Source organism: Vicia villosa, linkage group LG1, assembly GCF_029867415.1.
Source record: "Vicia villosa cultivar HV-30 ecotype Madison, WI linkage group LG1, Vvil1.0, whole genome shotgun sequence".
Taxonomy (NCBI): Eukaryota; Viridiplantae; Streptophyta; class Magnoliopsida; order Fabales; family Fabaceae; genus Vicia; species Vicia villosa.
In genome coordinates, this window is record NC_081180.1 from 157,337,009 (window position 1) to 157,359,689 (window position 22,681).

The window sequence follows — 22,681 nt, forward strand, 5'->3', positions numbered from 1 at the left end:
TGGGGATATGAAGCTGGGTCATTTAGGTTATGGACGAAAATCCCTGAAATAGATCCTAATTTTTTCCAGATTAAAACTGATTCTGATGCTTATGATTTAGCTGCGTTTGCTTGTTCAATGAGAGTAGATGGTAAATTGTTTGTTGAACACGATGCAGATATACACAGTAGTAAACCTAGGTGTGGAATGAAAGTTTAGAGTTAGAGGTAAGTGATGAAGAGATCTTAGAAGGGATGAATGATAGTGAGGATGAGAGGGCCACAACTCTTGATGATGGCTTTGGATTGGTTGATGTTACTTTACCAGTTAGTGAGGGCTCTCTTGTAGCTGGTTTGTTGACTCATCCTAGTAAGGGTAAAGGTAAAGGTGAGAGTGAAAATAAAGGTGAGGATGATGAATATATAAGTGAGGATTTACTAAGTTCTGACCCTGATGCCTCAGAGGATGAAAAAGAGCATAGGTTTGAAAAGTTTAAGAAGGAGGAGCTTAACAAGGATTACAAATTTAAATGGGGTATGGAGTTTAATACCCTAAATGATTTTAGAGAGGCCATCCGTGAGTGGACGGTTTTAAATGGAAGGGAAATTACTTTTGTTAAAAATGAGAGTTATAGAGTGAGGGTTGAGTGCAAGGCCAAATGTGGTTTTTTAATGCTTTGCTCTAAAGTGGGCCATAAGCACAGTTATGCCATAAAGACTATAAAAGATACCCACACATGTGCTAGGGTTTTGGAAAACAAAAGTGCAAGTTCTAAGTGGGTGGCTAAGGCTGTGGTCAAAAAGATGAGAACATCTGACAAGGTAAGGATTTGTGACATAATCCAAGATATGAGACAAAATTATTCTGTTGGTATCACTGTTTGTAGGGCATGGAAAGCAAAGCTAATTGCCAAAAAAATCATTGAAGGAGATGCAGACAAGGAGTATGCAAATCTGTGGAGGTATGCATCTGAGTTGCATAGGGTCAATCCTGGAAACACTGTGAAGATAAACATAGAGAGGCCATTACCTACCATCCCACCAAGGTTTGGCTCTTTTTACTTCTGTTTTGATGGATGTAAAAAAGGATTTACAAATGGTTGTAGACCCTTCATTGGGGTAGATGGTTGTCATTTGAAGACAAAGTATGGAGGTCAACTACTGATTGCTGTTGGAAGAGATCCTAATGATCAATACTTCCCTTTGGCCTTTGGGGTGGTGGAAACAGAAACCTGAAATTCTGGTAAGACAGACTCAGAATGTCATACACAATGTCACAACATCTTTTCTGTCATCAGCTTAGCTGAGGCAGTACCTACAGATCCCCCAATTTTTTATTACTTCTAACATCCAGAAGTCTGGAAGTGTTGGGATCACATATCAGTTCAGTTAACATGAACAAATCTGCTTTGCAGAGATTCTGTGTTAGCACAGTCATTAAATCACACACTGATGTCATGCACGATGTTATGACATCCAAACTGAACTTACAAATAAACAATGCAGAAACATAAATAACACAGAGAATTGTTTACCCAGTTCGGTTCTAACTAACCTACTCTGGGGGCTACCAAGCCAGGAATGAAGTTCACTATCAGTAGTATCAATTCAGAGTTAAACTCGCCGTTTATCCCTCCTCACTTAATCACTACCCAATGACCCCTCTACCTAGGTCCTCCCTAGATATGGAATATCCCCATTCCACTCCCAATCACCGCAGTGATGTCCAAGCACTCCAGCCCCTAGCCTATGCTTGACAGCTTCTCACCAACAATCACCTCATGTGATAACACACTGACAATAGTCAAAGTAGAAGATCCACTTCCAATACACACTTTGATCTTGCTTCACAGCTTCGATCAAACGACACATCTACACTCATTGCTTCACAGCTTCTGAGTGAGTACACATACCTCTTGCCTACAGGCTACGAGGAACAAATCGGTGACCATCCCACAATCCAGGTGGTTCACCTACACAACAAACCCTAATTACTACATTATGATCGTTAGGTTTTCAAGGCTACAAAGATTCCTATTTATAACCTGATCCTAGTTGGACTTGGGCACTCCTTGCTGTTACTAATCAGCAGATTTCTTCTGCTACAAACAAGGCCTTTTAATCATAAGTTACCTAATTTATCTCCTAAATTAGTAACTGCTGAATCTTAAATCTTCAGATTTGATTCTTCAATATTCTGACTTGATTCTTTGGCCTTTAAATCTGCGCCACATAGGATTACATAATATCCACATAGAATATTCTGTATCTTTTAAAACCAAACTGAATCTTCCTTCCTCAGTTCTGCAGGCGCGATGTCATGGTTGAAGTCATGACATTCCTTGTAACATCTTGCTTCAGTACCTGTTTTGTTCTTTTAATATTTGCAAGAGTACATTACTTTACATTCAGCTGCTATTATGTTTTAGCCAAGCATGGATGCCAATAAGACAATAATACAGAGCAGAGCACTAACAATCTCCCCCTTTGGCTTATTGTGGCTAAAACTAAACATAAATAAAAATTACAATTTAACTCCAAGAGCAGCTGCTTCAACTTTCAGGATACCAGGCTGAACCACATCATAACATCTTCAGTCTATTTCTACTTCTGTCTTCAAATCTACCTTTGTTTCTTTGACAGTGGCTAAATCAGCATCAGCCTCTCTCCCCCTTTTTAGCCATAATATGACAAAGAGTTATACAATGTCATAATATGCAATGGAAAAACCTGTAACTCCCCCTGCACATGAGGAAGAAGATACGAAAACCAGTTCTTGCCACTGTAGTTCTCCAAGAACTAACCCTTGTAACTCAGAACACAAATCACAATTGTGTTCATAACTCAGATCACAAATCACAACTAAAATGTCTCCCTTCTCGAAGGCTGAATAAGAAGACGCATTCTCGTTGTTATTGCTGTAACACCATTGGTAGAGTTCCATGATTTCCCCACCCTGTGTTATTCTGAACAGATTTTGGTAGAGGAACCCATCGCAATACCAAATCTGGACGCACCCAACACAAACACACACGAAACACATCTTTGAGAGATTTGATATCTGAAGCCTGCTGCGAAGATGCTAATTTATAGCCATTGGAGAATCAGAGGAAGTAACGATAGTCTTTGGTCTTGTTCAATGGTCAAACTATTAATTAGGAAACAGTTCTAAAAGCAATTACTCTTTCCAAAGCAGTTTTTCCTTGTTTGACTCTGCAGAATCAATGTCTTTAACTATGTCATGACATCCTGTCAGACATTGTCCCTCTTTCACCCCTCAAGCACGTAGCTTAAGATTCTTTAAGAGACTTTGACAAAGCATCCTATGAACCACGTAATAGACCTCCTACACCTTTACTGACTCACTAGTCATAGACTTCTGTTGTTCTGATCACCTTGAGACTGTATACTGCAACTATGAAGAGCCTTCCAACACTTGTTGACATGCAGCCACTAGACGAGTTCAAGATTTGTGGATACCAGACGCACATGATTAGATTCAACCATTCCCAGAAAAGCTGACTGTAATGATACATCTTGTTAAATAAACCTTTTCATAAGAAACTTCCTCTAACTAAGTTGAAAAAGCTCCTGCTGACTTGGACCACCTTCATTATGATGATAGAGTATAACAGACCAAGATAGTTTTCTAGAATTATATCTTGAACTAAGAAGACACTCCCCCTATCTAAGATAATTTGTGCTTCATACAGGAAAACTTGTAATGATGAATGGAAAATATAAGACGCATCTTCATATCTTCAAGAGCGCACCCTCTGCCCAACTAACTAGCTGACACACTCCACTATTACAAAGTAACTCCTTTACAAAATATACTCACATCAGAATTTAGATGTTATAACATCTTGTATAACATTAAGATACAGTTGAACAGTTCAGTACATTCAACTAACTCAACTTCTCTTTCTTCAACAGATTCAAGTCTACCACCTTATCTCCACCTGAAATAATCAACAAATAACCTTTTGACACTTGATGCTTCCATAGAAAGGTTGCCACAGACTCAACATAAAGAACTGCCACTTCTTCCACTTGTTGATCATAACCCTACCGAGTTGCACTCTGATCATGGTCTGCCAACATAATTTGAAATCCTCCTTGATATGATGTTTCTCATAATGATTAACATACTCTCCAATTAGAATTAGAAGAATCCTTTTTATCTACAGCTATGTTGATCATCTCACCAAACTTCTGTCTTCATAGTCATACTCACTACTGAAGTCTTCATCATGAAAGTAAACACGAATTGCCAGAACATGTTACCATCACCAAGATCAGAATCTACTCATTCTAATCCACATTAAGTTAGAACTGTCACTTCATACTTAATGTTGCTTCTTCATCCTTCACATGCTAGATTCTAGATAATTTTCCAAACCAACAAGATATAGTGATGTTGTGACATCACGCAAGACATTAGTTTATCAGACTTGAAATCTCATCAATATCTCTGAGTGTTCCACCACCTACACTGATTGATGTCTTGTCATACTTCATACTCCCCCTGAGAATTACAACATAAGGATGTTTTGAATAATTGTCCTTAACCTGAAGCATTCTTCATTTGGAACTGCCACACTTTCCAAATTTGGAATCCTTAGTTTGCTTGCTACACAAGATCCAGACTGCCACTTCATGTACCTTGAAGTAGAAGAAACTTCTAAATAGCTCTTGAACATGTCTTCAACAGATAGGTCTGAACCTAATCTTTACTGGTGTTTTTAAGTGTTGTGATGTAACATACAAAACAAAGCATCACATACATCTTCTTCTTCTTCCACATAGTTGATGTAAATATCCAGCTCCCATCAAGATACTCACCATCTCCTATATGTTTCTTCTTCTTGAATCAACTCACCAGCCAACCATTGCCTTTCTTAATGCTTAATTGAAGATAACACAGAATTATAATTGATGCATAGATCAAATCAGACCATGGACACTTCATACACATACTTAGCTCCCGACAGAGTATATGAATTTGTATTCAGGCTGTACATCCAATAAGTACTAAGTCTCCCGTCAAAGCACCTATTAGTCACTCAGATAGAATTTGCTGCTCACACCAGGTCCTTCTAAATGATCTCTTCTTCATACATGAAAGCATAGACAATGATGTTACAACATCTGTTATGACATCATTTATTTAGACTCTTTGGATTTCTCATTCAACATCTCCTGTATGACACTTGGGGAAAGACAAATAAAGCACGACCAACACCATCAGCTCAGCTACACATCAGTCATGATTAAGGGATAATATATGCCATATCTCAATAAGCTTTTCTTCAGACTTCTCTTCTGACTTTGAGATAATGGATGCCACAATCTGTACCCCATGAGGAGATTCCCTCAACAAGGTTTCTGGAACAGATTCACTTATGACATAACTCCTGAAAAAACCTCAGATTCCACACAGTAATCTGACTCCCTTCAATCATCACACAATATTCAAAACCATATTTTACTATGCACGATACACAGTATTCAGTTTTCACCACTAACTGTTCTATGGTTAAGAAATCAATTCACACATCTGGTTCCTTTGATCAAAAGAACATACCAGATATAAGCTCATCTTGAATTTTCATAGAGGTCTTGAAAAGAAAACCTGAATGAATCCTTTCACTTGCACTAAGCTCTACTTCCAACTCCCATAAGCTTATGCCTGAAATAAACTGACATTTGGGATGGAAGGTTCAGTTGATTGTATTCTGACCAATCAACACAAAAAGCAGATGTCTCCTCTTCCAGATCAGGAGTAGGTTCCAAACAAATGTACTCACACTACATAAGTTTAGCACCAGAACATCTGTTCTTCAACTGGTAGCTGCATACCAGTATGCCATCAGTTCCTTCTTCTTGGAACACACAATTCTTTACAATCTTGAAGATCATCAAACAACTTTGCAGATGAATATGAGGAACACTGATCATTTGAACCTCTTCAACCTCAATAACCATGCCTTTATGAGTGGACTTGAGAAAAGATCTCAAGTATCTTTGACACTTGTACTAAAGTTGGAAACAATCTGCTACAAATTCTGTTGAAAACCATATAACCCTAGAGATCTTCTTTCAAAGATAGGATTATGCATCAGATGCTATGCAGCAGAAAATAGCCATATATCAATAGAGATTACACAATGCTTACTCCCAGAACCAGTTGTAAGCATGACATCCAAGAATTGCAGCTGAACAATCTAACAATATGCTTGCTTCTTCTTCAAGTAACACAACAAGACCTAACCAATATTCTGACCAGAAAGAAACAGATAAGCACAAAGAATACCTTATCATTAACTTCACTCCTGCATGAAGGTTTTGACAATCTTCTTCTTTGTACCTTGCTATATGCTGAATAAAACACCCCAAATTCTTCACTCCCGCATGAATCATTTGGATATCCTGGAAACCAGTAACACCATCTTCCCTTGCCAAGAGAATACACCTGTTTTGGTCAGTTTGGTCCAGTCTTCCACACATAGGTCCATCCTCCACTTCTAGGGACCATACAATATGAACATGAATGTTCAAAAAATCATCTACCTCCAACAACCAGAAAGTATCTCCCATGGATCTCATCCATAAATAGACAGGATGTCTGCTCTGATACCAGTTGAAATTCTGGTAAGACAGACTCAGAATGTCATACACAATGTCACGACATCTTTTCTGTCATCAGCTTAGCTGAGGCAGTACCTACAGATCCCCCAATTTTTTATTACTTCTAACATCCAGAAGTCTGGAAGTGTTGGGATCACATATCAGTTCAGTTAACATGAACAAATCTGCTTTGCAGAGATTCTATGTTAGCACAGTCATTAAATCACACACTGATGTCATGCACGATGTTATGACATCCAAACTGAACTTACAAATAAACAATGCAGAAACATAAATAACACAGAGAATTGTTTACCCAGTTCGGTTCTAACTAACCTACTCTGGGGGCTACCAAGCCAGGAATGAAGTTCACTATCAGTAGTATCAATTCAGAGTTAAACTCGCCGTTTATCCCTCCTCACTTAATCACTACCCAATGACCCCTCTACCTAGGTCCTCCCTAGATATGGAATATCCCCATTCCACTCCCAATCACCGCAGTGATGTCCAAGCACTCCAGCCCCTAGCCTATGCTTGACAGCTTCTCACCAACAATCACCTCATGTGATAACACACTGACAATAGTCAAAGTAGAAGATCCACTTCCAATACACACTTTGATCTTGCTTCACAGCTTCGATCAAACGACACATCTACACTCATTGCTTCACAGCTTCTGAGTGAGTACACATACCTCTTTCCTACAGGCTTCGAGGAACAAATCGGTGACCATCCCACAATCCAGGTGGTTCACCTACACAACAAACCCTAATGACTACATTATGATCGTTAGGTTTTCAAGGCTACAAAGATTCCTATTTATAACCTGATCCTAGTTGGACTTGGGCACTCCTTGCTGTTACTAATCAGCAGATTTCTTCTACTACAAACAAGGCCTTTTAATCATAAGTTACCTAATTTATCTCCTAAATTAGTAACTGCTGAATCTTCAATCTTCAGATTTGATTCTTCAATATTCTGACTTGATTCTTTGACCTTTAAATCTGCGCCACATAGGATTACATAATATCCACATAGAATATTCTGTATCTTTTAAAACCAAACTGAATCTTCCTTCCTCAGTTCTGCAGGCGCGATGTCATGGTTGAAGTCATGACATTCCTTGTAATATCTTGCTTCAGTACCTGTTTTGTTCTTTTAATATTTGCAAGAGTACATTACATTACATTCAGCTGCTATTATGTTTTAGCCAAGCATGGATGCCAATAAGACAATAATACAGAGCAGAGTACTAACAAAACCAAAGAGTCATGGAGGTGGTTTATACAACTGTTGATGGAAGACATTGGGCAGGACAAAAGAATTGTGTTCATCTCAGATCAGCAAAAGGTAGAGTTCATTTTATCCATCATTCTGTTTATTTCTATTTCAATCCTTACTTCTAATGATTGTTTCTTAATATGTTTCAGGGACTGGTTGCAGTTTTTGAAGAGTTGTTTGAAAGAATTGAACATAGATTATGTTTGAGACACTTGTATGCGAATTTTAAGAAGAAGTTTGGTGGAGGAGCATTGATAAGAGACTTGATGATGGGAGCAGCCAAGGCAACCTACCAACAAGCATGGACATTGAAGATGAATGAGTTGAAGGCTGTAGATCCAAAGGCTTGGGCATGGCTCATGGCAGTTCCTACAAAGTCTTGGCGTAAGCATGCATTTTCATTCTATCCTAAGTGTGATGTGCTTATGAATAACATAGCTGAATCATTCAATGCCACTATTTTGAATGCTAGAGATAAACCTATATTGACCATGTGTGAATGGATTAGAAAATATATGATGAGTAGGTGTAGTAGTTCTACTTTGAAACTAGACAAATGGCCACACAAAGTGATGCCTATTCCTAGGAAAAGATTGGACAATGAGGTAGCTATGAGTGGTCACTGGTTGCCTACATGGGCTATGGAAGAGAAATTTCAGGTCACACATGCTTATAACAGGCAAGAGTTCATAGTTGACATTGCTAAAAAGAATTGCACATGTAATTTTTGGGATCTGGTAGGTATTCCATGTAGACATGCTGTTGCTGCATTAGGGTTTAGACAACAGAACCCAGAGGAATTTGTTCATGAGTATTACACTAGAGACAGGTATGCCATGTGCTATGGATTTGCTATTAGTCCAATTAATGGCATTGACATGTGGCCTGAGGTAGAAAGTGAGGAACTTTTACCTCCTAAATACAAAAAGGGGCCTGGAAGGCCTAGGAAGCTAAGGATAAGGGAAAGTGGAGAAGAGGGTGCAAGAAGAAGGTTACCTGGTGTATCTTACAGATGCACCAAGTGTGACAAGGTGGGCCACAATGTTAAGACATGCAAAAGAAAGAGGCAAAATCAGAGTGCAATGAAAAGAAAGGTAATTTATATACTGCAATTGTTTTTGAATGTGGTATAGTTTATTTATTTGGTTATAATATATCTGGTTTTTTAAATGCAGAAGAAAATGAGACCAAATGCTAATGAAGAAGGTACTAGCAATGTTGAAAGCCAGTCTGCTCCAATCAATGAAGGAGGGCAACATAATGCTGGAAGCCAGTCTGCTACAATCAATGAAGACAATGAAGATACCAAGACTGATTCATTGTTTGGGGATGTAACTGATGACATGATAAGCAGCATTCCAGACTTCCAATCTCAGGCATCAATAAGCAACAATTACAAGGGAAAGGGAAAGGGAAAGATGATTGACAAGCCAATTGTGAGGAGAAGGGTAAGTGAGAGGATAAAGGAGAACTGGTTCAAGAAACCAAAACCATTCGTTGGTCCAGGTTCAAACCCTGAGCAGCCAATTTGTATGGACATTGATGAAGAGGAATCCTCAAAGATTACACCAAAAAGGGCATTGAAGATTGCTGCAAAAGGGCCAGCCAAGCATTCCCCAAAGAAGACATCAAAGGGTACTCCAAAGAAGGGAACTCCAAAGAAGGGAACTCCAACAAAGAAGAATTGACTTTATGTTTAATTTGATTAGCTCTTGTTGTGTATTTTGAGTAGCACATGTTTTGTGCACTTATGTAATGTTTAAGTGTGACTGTTATTTTGAGTAGTAATTAGCTTTGTGCTGCTAAGACAACTAATTTTGAGTAGCACATGTTTGCTAAGACATGTTTATTCTCTGTATTCTGAATTATGCCCTTGAGGTGCACTTGTTATGTTAAAGTTTGAGTTTTAGTTCCTTTGTTATGTTAAAGTTTGAGTTTTAGTTCCTTCAATCTTACTACACATTTATATTACACATTACTTAACAGGTTTCATTGATGTAAAATACACATTTCCAATTGACATAAAACATAACTCATTTTATTGAAATAAATTCACCAAGGTTTTACATCAAATTGCCACCAAAATACACAATGCCAATAAGCACAAAACAGAGAATCAATATAGTCTTCTTCAGCCTCATATTAACACTTGTCTGAATTGCATTCTTCTTCTTCAACTTCTCAATTTTGTTGGCTGCGGTCTCTAACTTCACTGCTAGTATATCACAGCTTTTACAATCTGGTAGTTTCATCCTATGCACATTGATATGGTCTCTGATTTCATCATCCCACAAGAACAATTCACAGCTATTTACAGTCTGCAAAACACAAACACAATGAATAATTGTTCAGTAAAGACCTTTCCAAATAACATGAAACAATTTTCCAGATACCTTTCAAAATGATATTGAACAATTTTCCAGAAAATAAATAAGCATACTTACCCCAGCATTGCGGCATTTCCAGAACTTGCGATTGCGATTTTGAACCGTGTTGGCCACCCATAACTTCATTGGTCTGTCACAGCCACATCTGGGTAAATCTGGATTTTGAAACGAATTAACACTGCTACACGAGTTGCCTTGCGCCATGGGTGAGTGAAGAAAACGAATATGGGATTAATGAAGATGGAGAAGGCGCGATGAGGGAGAAGGGTAGCGATGATGAACGCGAAGCAAGAGCAGGAAAGGGGGAAGTTATGAACGACGATGGAAAGGGGGAAGATGAACCCTAATTTTATGGTAGTGGATACAGTCAGCGCCAGCGTGTCCATTGGTACAGTGCCCAGTCAGCTCGTGTAGTAACAAGGTGTGGTAAATCCATGATTTGGGTTTTATAAGGGGTGTTATGTAAAAAAAATCATTCAAGGGGGGCAAACGAATTCTCGCTATATTGGCAGGGGGTGAAGTATATTAAACCCTTTATTATTTAATTATACAAAAGAGTTTGAATTTAGTTTTACATTATCTCTCTGTCAGCACCACTTCCTGCTACTGTGATTGCTAAAGGGAGTAGAATCCACACTGCTATGTCGTTGAATGCGGCTGCTACCATCTCAATTTCTCCCAGACGCGTTGTGAGAGTTTGAGTTCGGCGAGGATTTGCACTAAAACCGGAAATGTTGTTATTGATAGCACGACTCCCTCGAAAGACAAGGAATTGACCGAATCAGACTTTGTCTGCATCGTCGACGGTTTTTTGTCAGGCATTGGAGTACTCCATGATGAGAATTCCAAAAGCCGATAGACCTAACAGAATTCCACCCTGCAAATAAAAAAATCATCTACCAATATAATTAAACTAACTATTTAACCGTTTATATGGTGAGATACATACTAGATATTTTCAATTAATTACATGTTTAGTAATTTAAGATAAAATAAAATTTTGTCCAATGCCCCGGCCATTGTCCAAGGTGTAATGTTGAGGTAGAGGATGATTGGCATATTTTTTTCGGGTGTAATTCCATGGTCCAGAGTTGGCGGGCAGCAGGTTTGTCATCTTTGATTGAATCTCGTATTCATAATTTTAATGATGTTAAATCACTTATTCTTGATATTTGTCATAGAGAGGATAGAAGGGATGCCGGCAGGTTTGCGGTGTTGTTGGATGAAATATGGAAGAATAGGAATAATATTGTTTGGAATGATGTGGGGGAAGAGGCAACACAAATTGGGTTGCAAGCCTACTTCAATTGGCAGGATTGGTTCCGAGCAAGAAGGAATGAGGAGGGAGTTCATGAACCTCCACTACCTACCGTGTGGTCACCGCCTAGTGAAGGTACATTCAAGTGCAATGTTGATGCCGGCTATAATACTAGGTTGGGTACTTCGAATCGAGGGTGGTGTGTTAGGAACAATGGTGGTCACTTTATCATTGCAGGTGTGGCCTGGGACTACGGTTTGATTCCAACAAATGTTGCGGAAGCAATGGCGTTGAAAGAAGCTATTCAAAAGGCTATCTCCCTTCAGTTGAATAAAGTTGTTTTTGAGAGTGACTCTCAGTTGGTGGTGAAAGCCATTCTCACAAATCAAGTTGGTAGATCTGAATTTAGTCATGTTATTTTAGCCATTAAGAATTTGTTACATTTTTTTCCGAACTTTGAGGTCAAGTTCATCAAACGCCAAACGAATTCGGTTGCCCATAAGATAACTAAGGCGGCCAATTCTTGGTCTAGGCGTCATGTTATTAATGAGATTCCTCCTTGTATTGCTTCACTTTTGATTAATGAAAGGCATTGAGTTTGTTTGTGTCAAAAAAAAAAAGATAAAATAAAATTGAATACAATCATGTTTGGAGTTAAAAGCTCCAAATCAATGTAGTTACCAATTCTGAGTTCTTTTCCACCTGAGTGTTGAATCAATGTAGTTACCAATTTAGAATCAATACAGGATCATAATTAGGGAAGTTATCAGAAGTAAAAGACACCTTTCCACACTCGTTGTATTTTTGTCAGCAACCACTCTACACTAACTCTTCAAACACTAACTTTTCAAACACTAACATGCTGAATCAAAATCGAAACAACAAATTGAATCGATACGCCAAATCAAAATCAAAATGCTTAATGAAATATTAGCAAATTATTCATTCCTGGAATAAGTGATTATTCTGTGGAAGATTCTTCTCTCTTGCAAAATTAAGGTTCTTGTTTTCTTCGATTCTATTGTTGTACGTGATCTTAAGTGTTGATTATCATCACCATGAACCTTTTCTTGTCAAAACCCTCTCAACATTTCACTGCAATAATCATTACTCTAATCAACTTGATTTTGAAATTCTACAATCAATTATAAGCTGAAGCATTAATCAACACGATGAGAGTAACTCAATTTTGACTTTTTTAAAAAATAAATAAAATTATATGCATATTCAATTACAAGCAAAAGTAAATTCAATCTAAAATACCCAAACAACATGAATTCATAAAAATCATTTTAGATTCAACTTCTTTAAAACTAAAATAAATTTCACCAAAATCAGATAGAATCATAACCTAAATAAAGTTAAAATTCATGAAGTGGAGAAAATTACGAACCTGCCAAAAACTGCAGTGAGGGTTAGGATGTGGTGAGCCTTAGGAGGAATTCCTTAGGCTTTTCGCTATAGATGATGTGAACTGCGGGAGAAGAAGAAGATGAAGAATTGGATTCGACGGAACCCGACATGGCGATGATAATCAAAGGAATAAATGCGAAGATGATAAGGAACACAGTTAGAGGTTGAGAGGGTTTTAACAACAAAAGGTTTATATATGATTTTATGGCGATTCTATTGTTGTACGAGGTTAGAGTTTAGAGGTACGAAAATGAGAATTGATTTACAGGAATGATTTGCAGGAATGAGGTTATAGGAATTATTTGAGAGACAGTGAGAAAGATTGCAGCGCGTTTAGGGTTCACTTTTAATAAGTTTTTTTTGGTTGGGTAATTTTTTTAAGGGAAGGGTGTACTTTCTAGTATTTTAGAAATCACTCTAAATTGTTAACCATTTTAGTTAGCTATATTTTAAATGAGTTTATTTTTAGGGTTTAATGAATATGCACTGACAGTGTAAAACAGTTTTACACTGTCATCCAATAGAAAACAAACAATTTGCCATGTCATTAAAATTTTTTAAAGATAAAAGTGTGATGGAATTGGATACATGGTTGTGATTGGTTGACAGTGTAAAACTATTTTACACTGTCAGTGCATCACCCCTTTTCTCTTATTTTTAAATTTTAAAAATGTTTTCATGCCACTATCTTTAGTTTTAGAAAGAGGTTGTTATACTTATCTCAATGATTTTTTTCCAACTAATTTATTAGTATTTAAAAAAAATTGTTATAAGCTAATTATTAAAAATTAAATAACTTTTAATTACAAATAGTATTAAAGATTACTTTAAATTAAAAAATAACTGTAATCATATTTTTAAACTAAAAGATTAGTTCTTACCGTATTAAACAATATTTTTAACATGTGATGGTTACAAAAACACAAGCGGGAGAAAGAAAACACATGCGCGATGGGTGTTTTACCATCGCGAAAGGAGTTTTAAGGCGGTTAATGTTACCGTCGTGATATATCTTTTAGTAATGATGAAAGGTTAAGAGGCACGACAGATGTTTTATCATTGTAAAATAAGTTTTACGGTGGTTAATTTTACCGTCGTAACATAGCTTTTGCTGAGGAACCCGTGTGATGAAAGGTTAAGGGGGCGACGGTTGTTTTACCATCGCAACAATAATATTAGGGCGGTTAATTTTACCGTCGTAACATGAATTTTAGGGACGGTTGGTGTCAACTGTCATAACCGTTGTTTCTATATGCCTATTACGACAACTATCAAGTAACTATCGCAATTTTTGTGTCGTAAAACACGAATTTTCTTGTGTCAACTTTTGTGTCAATTTGACTGGGGTAAAATATGCAATATTTTAAAAATCAGACCGATTATCAAACCGGTGAAAGTACCGAGCCACTCGTTCATTTGCCGAGCCATTGGGTCATTGGTCGAACTGCATGACAAAACTTAATTAAATTGGATAACTCAGTTGAATAGATCTGATGACACAGTCTCTAAAAAAATCATAGACACCTACAAAAATTTCAAAATATCATATTTTCACAATTTCATTCTTTAAATTAAAATTCTAAACATAGTCATCACACACAACAAAATAATATAAAATATAAATTCAAATAAATTTTAAATAAAATTTAATTGCAACATAAACTTGAATAACAAAATAAATACAATTTTTAATAAATTTAATTCTAAGGAGGAAAAATTGTTCCAAATAAGTTTTGAACTAAGTTTACTTATATTTTAATTTTTAAAAAATAATTATCAAAACATCGTTTTGACAGAGGGAAGAACATGCATTTAACTCGACAATCTTCTAAAACCGGTTGGCCGGTTTCCACTGGTTTAATAGCTTACCCGATCCAACAATCAAACCAAACTGATGATCCCTCATGTTTCCAGTTCAACCAGCTCGACCAACTGGTTCGGTATGATAAAATAAGTATCAATCCTTACAAATTACATGATATTTTATAAGTTACTGATGAGTACATTCTTTGAGTGGCCAAAACAGAATAATCTTCATAGGGAAGGAGAATTTAAACTTTTTTTATAGAATATTTTTCAAAAATCATCAATTTAACCGGAAACAATATATATTAATCTTTTAAGGACATCTGAGAGATGTCAAGTAACTATAACTTTTTTTTTGATAGAAAATAATTTTTTTCATTAGATGAAAAAGAAAGAGTACAAACATAGAGAAAGAAAATGTGTCAGGGCATTTTCCATCCACACATTAACAACAACACAAATAATTAAGACTAACAAGCTATGAACATTAAAAAGTTTTGAGAGGTTAGAAACCAGAAGGAAGGTACCAATCCAAAATTTTCTCCAATCAACCAAGCAAAGTTCTTTCGCAAGAGACAAGTGAGATTTGGAATCTCAATCTTTAAATCTATCCAGTTACGAATCATATCTTTAGCTTTGACACTAGCTTTATCACGCTCAAATCGATTATTCAGGTTCACAATATTGATTAATCTCAAAACTTGTGGATGAAAAAATTGTTGACTAAAAAGAGGAGTTTGATTTGCCACATCCCTAGTAAGATTATTATTTAAAAACACATTTCTTTCATTCAAGCTTCTTTGAGGAATTTCATTAAATACCTTGAGCACAAACTTAAAACAACCTAAGCCTAATAACAACACGCCTAACAAAACAAACCAAGCAAGAAAAAATAGAACCCACAACAAAACAAGCACAATAAAATAAACTATTACATGAACACACACACACACACACACACACACACACACACAAACTCTGAGCTTCCTAATCTACTGATGGGGCTCATTTTCCATGTCGACACCACTCTGGGCCATCGGTTGGTAGAGTTGATTTTGGGGTTGCAAGCGATTGATGGTTGATGACGGAGAGGAGGAGGAGCTTGGAGGAAGAAACATGTATGTATCTAACATGGATGAGGGTTTCAAAGGAATGAAAAGAGAGAGGGGAAACTTACAGTGGAGGAGGAACCTCCATTGAAGAGGATGACCACCATAGTGGTGGTGAATAACTGCGATGAGGGAGGAGGAACCCCTACAAGAGGGAAGGTGACACCCATCAAAAGAGAAGAACCCTAAGTTTAGAGAGAGGGAAGACATTCTCTCTCTAAACATTTTATCTTTTTCATCTACTTTTTGGTCATTAAGTAACTATAACTTACAAAGTCGACTAACAAGATGTTTTTGAGATTTAATAATATTTCCTCCGTCCTAAAATAAGTGACATAGTTGACATTTTCACAACGATTAAAAAAATGTGATAAATGAAAGAGAGAAGAATAATTTTACTAAATTATCCTTATTTGTTATTGGTGTATTCTTTTTATCATCAATATAATGCGAGAGAAATTGGGTATTTGGAAGAATGTATCCCGTTTTTTATGGAATGGCATTCGGTGGGCCGTGTGAAAAGAATTAAAGAAGGCAAATTGGGGGTGTTTTGGTTAGCTACTTCTTAGGTCATTTGGTTGACAAGAAATGGGTTTTGTTTTAGAGGTGAGGTTTGGAATGTTAACAACATGATTTGGAATATCAAGATTTTGATATGGAGATGATCTTTTTTTGGAGATATTGCACATTCCAATAGTAGTTTTTACGAGTTTAGCAAAGACCCGGTGTCTTTAATGTCGTAAGCATAATTGATTTGTTATATCTTTTTTGTCGGATTGTTTCCGCCTCTTGTGTAACAAGGTTGGAGAACCCTTAGTTCTCCCTTATATATAATTCTTGTTTACACAAAAAAAAAAAAAATAATGCGAGAGAAATTATATATTAAAAATATTATTTAAAAGATATAATTAGAAGATAAAAATTAAAATTGCATTGGAAGCTAAAAACGAAACTTATTTTAAGAAAAATAATTTTGGTGGCATTTATTTTAGAATAGAGAGGAGTAACTTTTATCAGTTGAGAAATGAATATGAAACTATAAATTAAGGTAAGAGACCAATATTTTATTTTTTTTATGAATGTCATCTTTGTAATTTTTGAAAATAATCTAATAATTATATCGATAGTAGTTGGGGACAAAGCGTGGCAGTACCATAATCATCCAAATAAGGATCAGTTATTTCAGTCTCCTTCCTCATAGTCATGGCAAACTACTGAAACATTTGCTTAGGAACCGAGCCATGGCATTAACATCGTTCGGTTCTGCTATCACCAACACTTTGTTTCTCACGCATCTCCCAACATCACCTCCCTATCTCACCCACAATCATCGTACAAATTTTATGTTCACTACCTCAACTCTCAGCTATGGTCACACTCTCTTCTATTCTCACCAAACATCTTCTGTTGCCACTATTGTTTGTTCTGCTTCCAATAAATCATCTAATTCTCCTCAAATTAGGTACCCTTTTATTTCCTCTTTCTTTTTTTTTTTATTATGGTTCTGACTTCTGAGGTGATTTTAGAATGTTGTTTTTTTGTTTGTTTGTAATTTGTACCTATAATTTAATTTGAATATGGATGTATTGATGCATAACATTATTTGCACTATGTAACAAAATACAAAATAGTATGGAGGGAGAATTAAAAATCTAGGAATTGATCATGAGAATTGATGCCTAGAGTGACATTGAATGGCACAAATAACCAACTCAACTCTAGTTGTAAAGTTCAAATTTTTTACTTTATGAGTCATCTCACCCTTCTTATAGTTCTCATGCATGAGAAAGATTAAGATTAGGATCAACGATGTATTGTTGATTTCATTAGAATTATATATGTTTTATACTGTTGTCTTCCCAAATTTTGAGTCTTTTGTGAGATTCTTAACACACTCCTCATGCTTAAGACTGAAAATCTGGACGGGATAATCCTCACGGCTTTGTCTTCTGAAGAAGGCACCTCGTTGGGTTGAGGTGTATGGGTGTTGTATATAAACTACATGTTCAATGTGTTCTGGTCTGCGTCACTTCGGGTATGAGGTATTGTGTGGTTTGGATGTGGGAATCCTTGCGACTTTGTCCTTTAGAAAAGACGTCTCGTTGGGTTGAAGTGTATGGCTGATGTATATAAACTATTTTGGCCAGCCCAGAACAATTGCCCCGGATTGAGGCTAAGGGGCACGGTACAAACTTCGAATTCCCACAAATGGCGCAATGTTCCGGTCGATCCCTAGTTCTCGTCAATGCGGCTACGAGGTATTGTCCGCTTTGGCTGTAAGAACCCTCACGGCTTTGCCCATTAGAAAAAGAACCTCGTTGGGTTGGGGTGTATGAGTGTGTAAATAAACTACCCTTAGCCTCGCCTTGATTACTAAACAACGTGGAACTATTTTGCCCAACCCGGAACACAATGGATTTGTAAAGTGATGGAATCTCACTTATAACTCATATCCAAGTCTTATCTCATCCAATTTGGACTCGTAACTCGTAACACTAATTGTTTGGATTTTGTGTGAATCTTCTATAAGTTACATTCCATAATGAAGGGTAAAAAATAATCATCACCATTCATTCACATGAGGACTTGAAGAGGACGGTCTCATGATTTTTTTAATCTGAAATTTTGCTTGGTTATCTGTTTTTCTTTTCTGCTTTTGGGGAAAAGCAAACCTTTTGAAATCAAATGAATGCAGAACTCACTAAAGTATCTTTTCTTATGTGTTCCCCTCTTTATGCAATGCTTCTTTCACCAGGTTCTATTTGCCTGCAGTGATGCTTCATCAATCAATCATTAATCCTATTTGTTCTTCTTCAGCTCTACAGCCAGGATAAGGAGCGAGGTTCTATCACCCTTCCGGGCTGTTAGAATGTTCTTTTACACCGCTTTTATCACAAGTGCTTCTCTTGGAACACTCATAGCAATCACACAACTAATCGGCGCGTTGTCTAATCCAGCAAGAGCACTTGAAGTTCCTGAGATTCTCAAAGGCCTTGGAATCGACATTGGAGCAGTATCTTTGTTCGCTTTCTTGTACTTAAGAGATAACAAAGCGAAGAATGCGCAAGAGGCTCGGCTTTCTCGGGAGGAGTTTCTGTCGAATCTTAAACTTCGTGTGAACGAGAAGAGGATCATTCCTGTTAACTCATTGAGAGGAATTGCTCGGCTTGTGATATGTGTTGGACCAGCTTCCTTTATAACTGAGTCTTTTAAGCGCAGTGAACCTTTCACCGAAAACCTTTTGGATAGAGGAGTGCTTGTTGTTCCATTTGTAACGGATGGAAATTCGCCTGTTTTGGAGTTTCAAGGAGCTGAGGAGACCGAGGAAGGGAAGCAACTTGCTGCCAGAAGGAAGAGACTGTGGCAGCTTACTCCAGCTATCGTTCCGGAGTGGTCCGAGTATGTTTATGAAGACACTGTTAATATGCAATTGAATTTGTTTTTTCAATTGTTTTCATTTTTTTCCTTCTTCCTTTTGTTGTTAATAGGTGGCTAGATGAACAGAAGAAGATGGCAGGTGTTTCCTCTGATTCTCCAGTGTAAGTGCTTTCCATGTTAGTGTTGAAATGTTTCATTTCTAGATATTTAATTTTCTTAGCTAAAGCACCCATACATGATCGAGAATAGTAGACGTAAGTACACTAATTTTATAACTACCGGTGCTAGGCCAGTAAGAGTCACAATATTTATCTGAGTAAAGAGTATGAAAAATATGTAATCCATGTGTAGCGATTGCAGTTTATATAAGGTCTCCTAGGATCTCAGTCATTTATGACCAACTAATTTGTCGTACCTGTCTCCAAGCCTAGCTAAGGACGATAAATGGACATCAAGCCCCTTGTTTAGTTGTCCGAGACCAGCCATTTATGATCGTTAATAGGCTCTTAAGGCTAAGTACGTGTATTTAGGTGTGCCAGCTATCAACCGGCTGTGCTGGCTTTGGCTCGGCCTGCTCGCTTTAGCCCATTTATGTTGAGGTCACTCCATGTCTGGGTTCGTACCCAATTTAGAGAGAGACTGAAATGTGTACAGTTCCTCAAGTATGAGGCGCATAGTGACGAGATACTTTGGGAGAGGTATAGAATTGTATATAGAGATTGTAGTATTTAAACACAAGTTATGATATGTAACTCAAGTTTGAACAACAGAAAATTAATGTAGCCACTCTGCAGTCGAAGACATAGGCACAATTGGATGAACTCCGTGATCAGATCTTGTGTATTCTCCATTTGCGTTTTTCTTGTATGTTTACTTTTGAACCAGGGTTGTTGTGTTATAACACTTATTGTACAGGTATCTATCTCTACGCTTGGACGGTCGAGTTCGCGGCAGTGGCGTTGGCTATCCTCCTTGGAATGCTTTGGTTGCACAACTACCACCAGTAAAGGGAATCTGGACTGGCCTACTAGATGGCATGGATGGTAGAGTTTAGAACAAGTGAATCTCTAGGTTTATTTCTTTTCTTTTTCCTCAGATTTTGTTTCCCTATTGTATAGTGGATATACTCTACCAAACTTTTATAATTTGGTCTCTACATGGTTTTTCGCCTTAGTCTTCTTATGAATTGAATATTTTCCAAGTTACATAATACAGTATGTAGATATTGTAGAGGACTATTTGCTCAAATGAGAATTTTCAATATTTTTCTTTCGTTTTTTTCTCTGTCTCTCTCTGTCTGATCTATACTATTCCATCTAGTAGATATACTCAAATGAGAATTTTTTCGTGTTTTCAAAACTTGTCACAATATGTTTAAACTTTTCGTTGATCTCCTCTCTACACTCCAACTAATTAAAAATACATCATACACAAAAATTTGCTATGTAATATCATTTATTGGACCAGTTCCATCAACACATAACTAAGATAAGATAAAGAGACGAGGTTAACTCAAAAAATATTGTAGTCATGGATATTGAAAAATTTACATATCAATTAAAAAATGTTCCATGCAATGTTTTTATCATATTCATTGTGTTCTCTTAGGCTATGTTTGGGAGTTTGGAGGGGAGGGGAGGGGAAGGCTTCCAAAAATGAAATTTTAAAAAAATATAGGAAATTATTTGACATTTTTTGAAAAAATGATTTTGTTTAGAATGATAAAAGAGTCATTATAATTAATAAATTTTTAATTTTCATAATACTATAACAACCTAAAAGATATTTGGAAAATTTATGTAAGCCCTTCAAAACCCTCCAAAACCCTTCTTCAATACAATTTTTGAGTTCCCCTATTTTATGGAGTTTTTGATGTTATGAATAAACTCAAACCCTCCAAAACCCTCCTACCCAAAATCTTTTTAGCCTTTTCACTCAATTCTTCCTATTTTTCAAAGCCCTCCTCTCCCTTCCCCTCCAAACTCCCAAACATAGCCTTAGTTGACGAGCTTGTGAACTAAATTTGAGGAGGAGCCAGTGACGAGTATGTCATCAACATACACTAGTGCATAGGGAGTTATTATTTGGTGAGAGTAAACAAACATGGAATGATCACACATGCTATGAGAGAAACCAAGCTGGATGACAGTTTAGGTGAGTTTCTCATACCATACTCTTGGAGCTTGCTTGAGTTCATAAAGTGCTTTATTCAACTTCCATACAAGACTCTGATCATGATAAACAAAGTCAGGTGGTTTTGACATGAATAAACTTCATCTTGTAAAGATTTATTGAGAAAGACATTGGTGTCTACTTGTTGAAAGTTCTCACTTGTATTTGAGAGCAAAGGTAATGATAACTTTGATTGAGACCAAAACCCTTTGATAGACTTGTAGTTAGGAAATTTGTGATAGAGAGTGAAAATTGGTCAAGCCAATAGTTGGGAGCCTATTAATAATGTAAATTGAGTTGGCAAAGCTATGATCTTAAATATTTAGAGGTATGTATGAATGATATAGCATGGTTAAACCCCATTTCAACAATGTGCTTGCGTTTTCGGTTCAACATTGCCATTTTGGTGGAAAGTATGACGACAAGTTAGTTTGTGGTAGAAGCCTACTTCTGAGACGTATTTTGTGAATGACCTAAATTCTCCCACATAATCTGATTGGATGGTTTTAGTAGTGGTATGGAATTGGGTTTCGACAAAGGCAATAAACAGTTTAAAGGCATTAAGGGCTTATGACTTTTGTTTCAAGAAATATATCCAATTATATTTGATGTAACACGCCGAGCGATTTCCAATTGAGCTACAACCTCTTTCACGATTCCAACTGCAAAACGCTCGACCTCTACCACGGGCACCAGGGAAACCATCACACACACCACCTGTTTATTGATTTGTATGAGCTACATTCGCATAGAGATTCGACTAAGCTAGTTCTTGCCAAAACTTGTCCAATTGAGCTTCTTGGACATAAAGTGCTTGAACATCATATAGCATTGTTGAATTTGGAATTATACTCTTCCAGTAGGCCTTTAAGAATGGAGTCAATTTGTTCTTGCTCCAAGATAGAATCACTAACCGCGAGCAAACAGTTGAAAATAGCTTTGATCCACAACACATATTCATTAACAAAGCAATTTCCTTTCTTCACCGATTTCAACTCAACTCACAATTCACAATTGTCTAACTCTCGCCTTCTTTTGTGCATTGAAATACCAATGAACTTTGTCCCAAACTTCAAACGCATGCTTGCGCAATAGAACTCTAGGCAACATTGATTCAAAAAGTGTCGATAGTAGCCATATGAACACGGCTTGATTTTGCACATCCCAAGACTCATACTCTTCAAAAATCTGGCCTCGAGCCAATTTTGATATGTTTTGAACTTGGGCAGGAATGAGGATTCACCACCGATTTGTGCATTTACTGTGTGA

At 36.9% G+C, this 22,681-nt stretch overlaps 3 protein-coding genes across 3 annotated transcripts; 2 read left to right on the forward strand and 1 right to left on the reverse strand.

Moving 5' to 3' along the window:
- Positions 1-233: 233 nt before the first annotated feature.
- Positions 234-1,214, forward strand: LOC131658116 (uncharacterized). The gene has a single exon (XM_058927452.1). The coding sequence runs from the start codon at positions 234-236 to the stop codon at positions 1,212-1,214; it is 981 nt and encodes a 326-aa protein (XP_058783435.1).
- An 8,738-nt stretch (positions 1,215-9,952) lies between these two features.
- On the reverse strand, positions 9,953-10,606 carry LOC131658125 (uncharacterized). The gene is made up of 2 exons (XM_058927458.1): positions 10,334-10,606; positions 9,953-10,207 (listed from the first exon to the last, which is right to left on the reverse strand). The coding sequence occupies exons 1-2, from the start codon at positions 10,478-10,480 to the stop codon at positions 9,953-9,955; spliced, it is 402 nt and encodes a 133-aa protein (XP_058783441.1). The 5' UTR covers positions 10,481-10,606.
- A 6,391-nt stretch (positions 10,607-16,997) lies between these two features.
- Positions 16,998-20,426, forward strand: LOC131644514 (protein LOW PSII ACCUMULATION 1, chloroplastic). The gene is made up of 4 exons (XM_058915033.1): positions 16,998-17,324; positions 18,680-19,261; positions 19,351-19,401; positions 20,156-20,426. The coding sequence occupies exons 1-4, from the start codon at positions 17,104-17,106 to the stop codon at positions 20,292-20,294; spliced, it is 993 nt and encodes a 330-aa protein (XP_058771016.1). The 5' UTR covers positions 16,998-17,103; the 3' UTR covers positions 20,295-20,426.
- Positions 20,427-22,681: the final 2,255 nt, after the last annotated feature.

Bases quoted from the DNA above. Each gene is read 5' to 3' on its own strand.
- LOC131658116 (XM_058927452.1), top strand. From the start codon at position 234: ATGAATGATAGTGAGGATGAGAGGGCCACAACTCTTGATGATGGCTTT.
- LOC131658125 (XM_058927458.1), bottom strand. From the start codon at position 10,480: ATGGCGCAAGGCAACTCGTGTAGCAGTGTTAATTCGTTTCAAAATCCA. The intron at 10,208-10,333 runs GTAAGTATGCTT...TGTGTTTTGCAG, and splicing joins GGAAATGCCGCAATGCTGGG to ACTGTAAATAGCTGTGAATT.
- LOC131644514 (XM_058915033.1), top strand. From the start codon at position 17,104: ATGGCATTAACATCGTTCGGTTCTGCTATCACCAACACTTTGTTTCTC. The intron at 17,325-18,679 runs GTACCCTTTTAT...GTTCTTCTTCAG, and splicing joins TCTAATTCTCCTCAAATTAG to CTCTACAGCCAGGATAAGGA. The intron at 19,262-19,350 runs GTATGTTTATGA...TGTTGTTAATAG, and splicing joins ATCGTTCCGGAGTGGTCCGA to GTGGCTAGATGAACAGAAGA.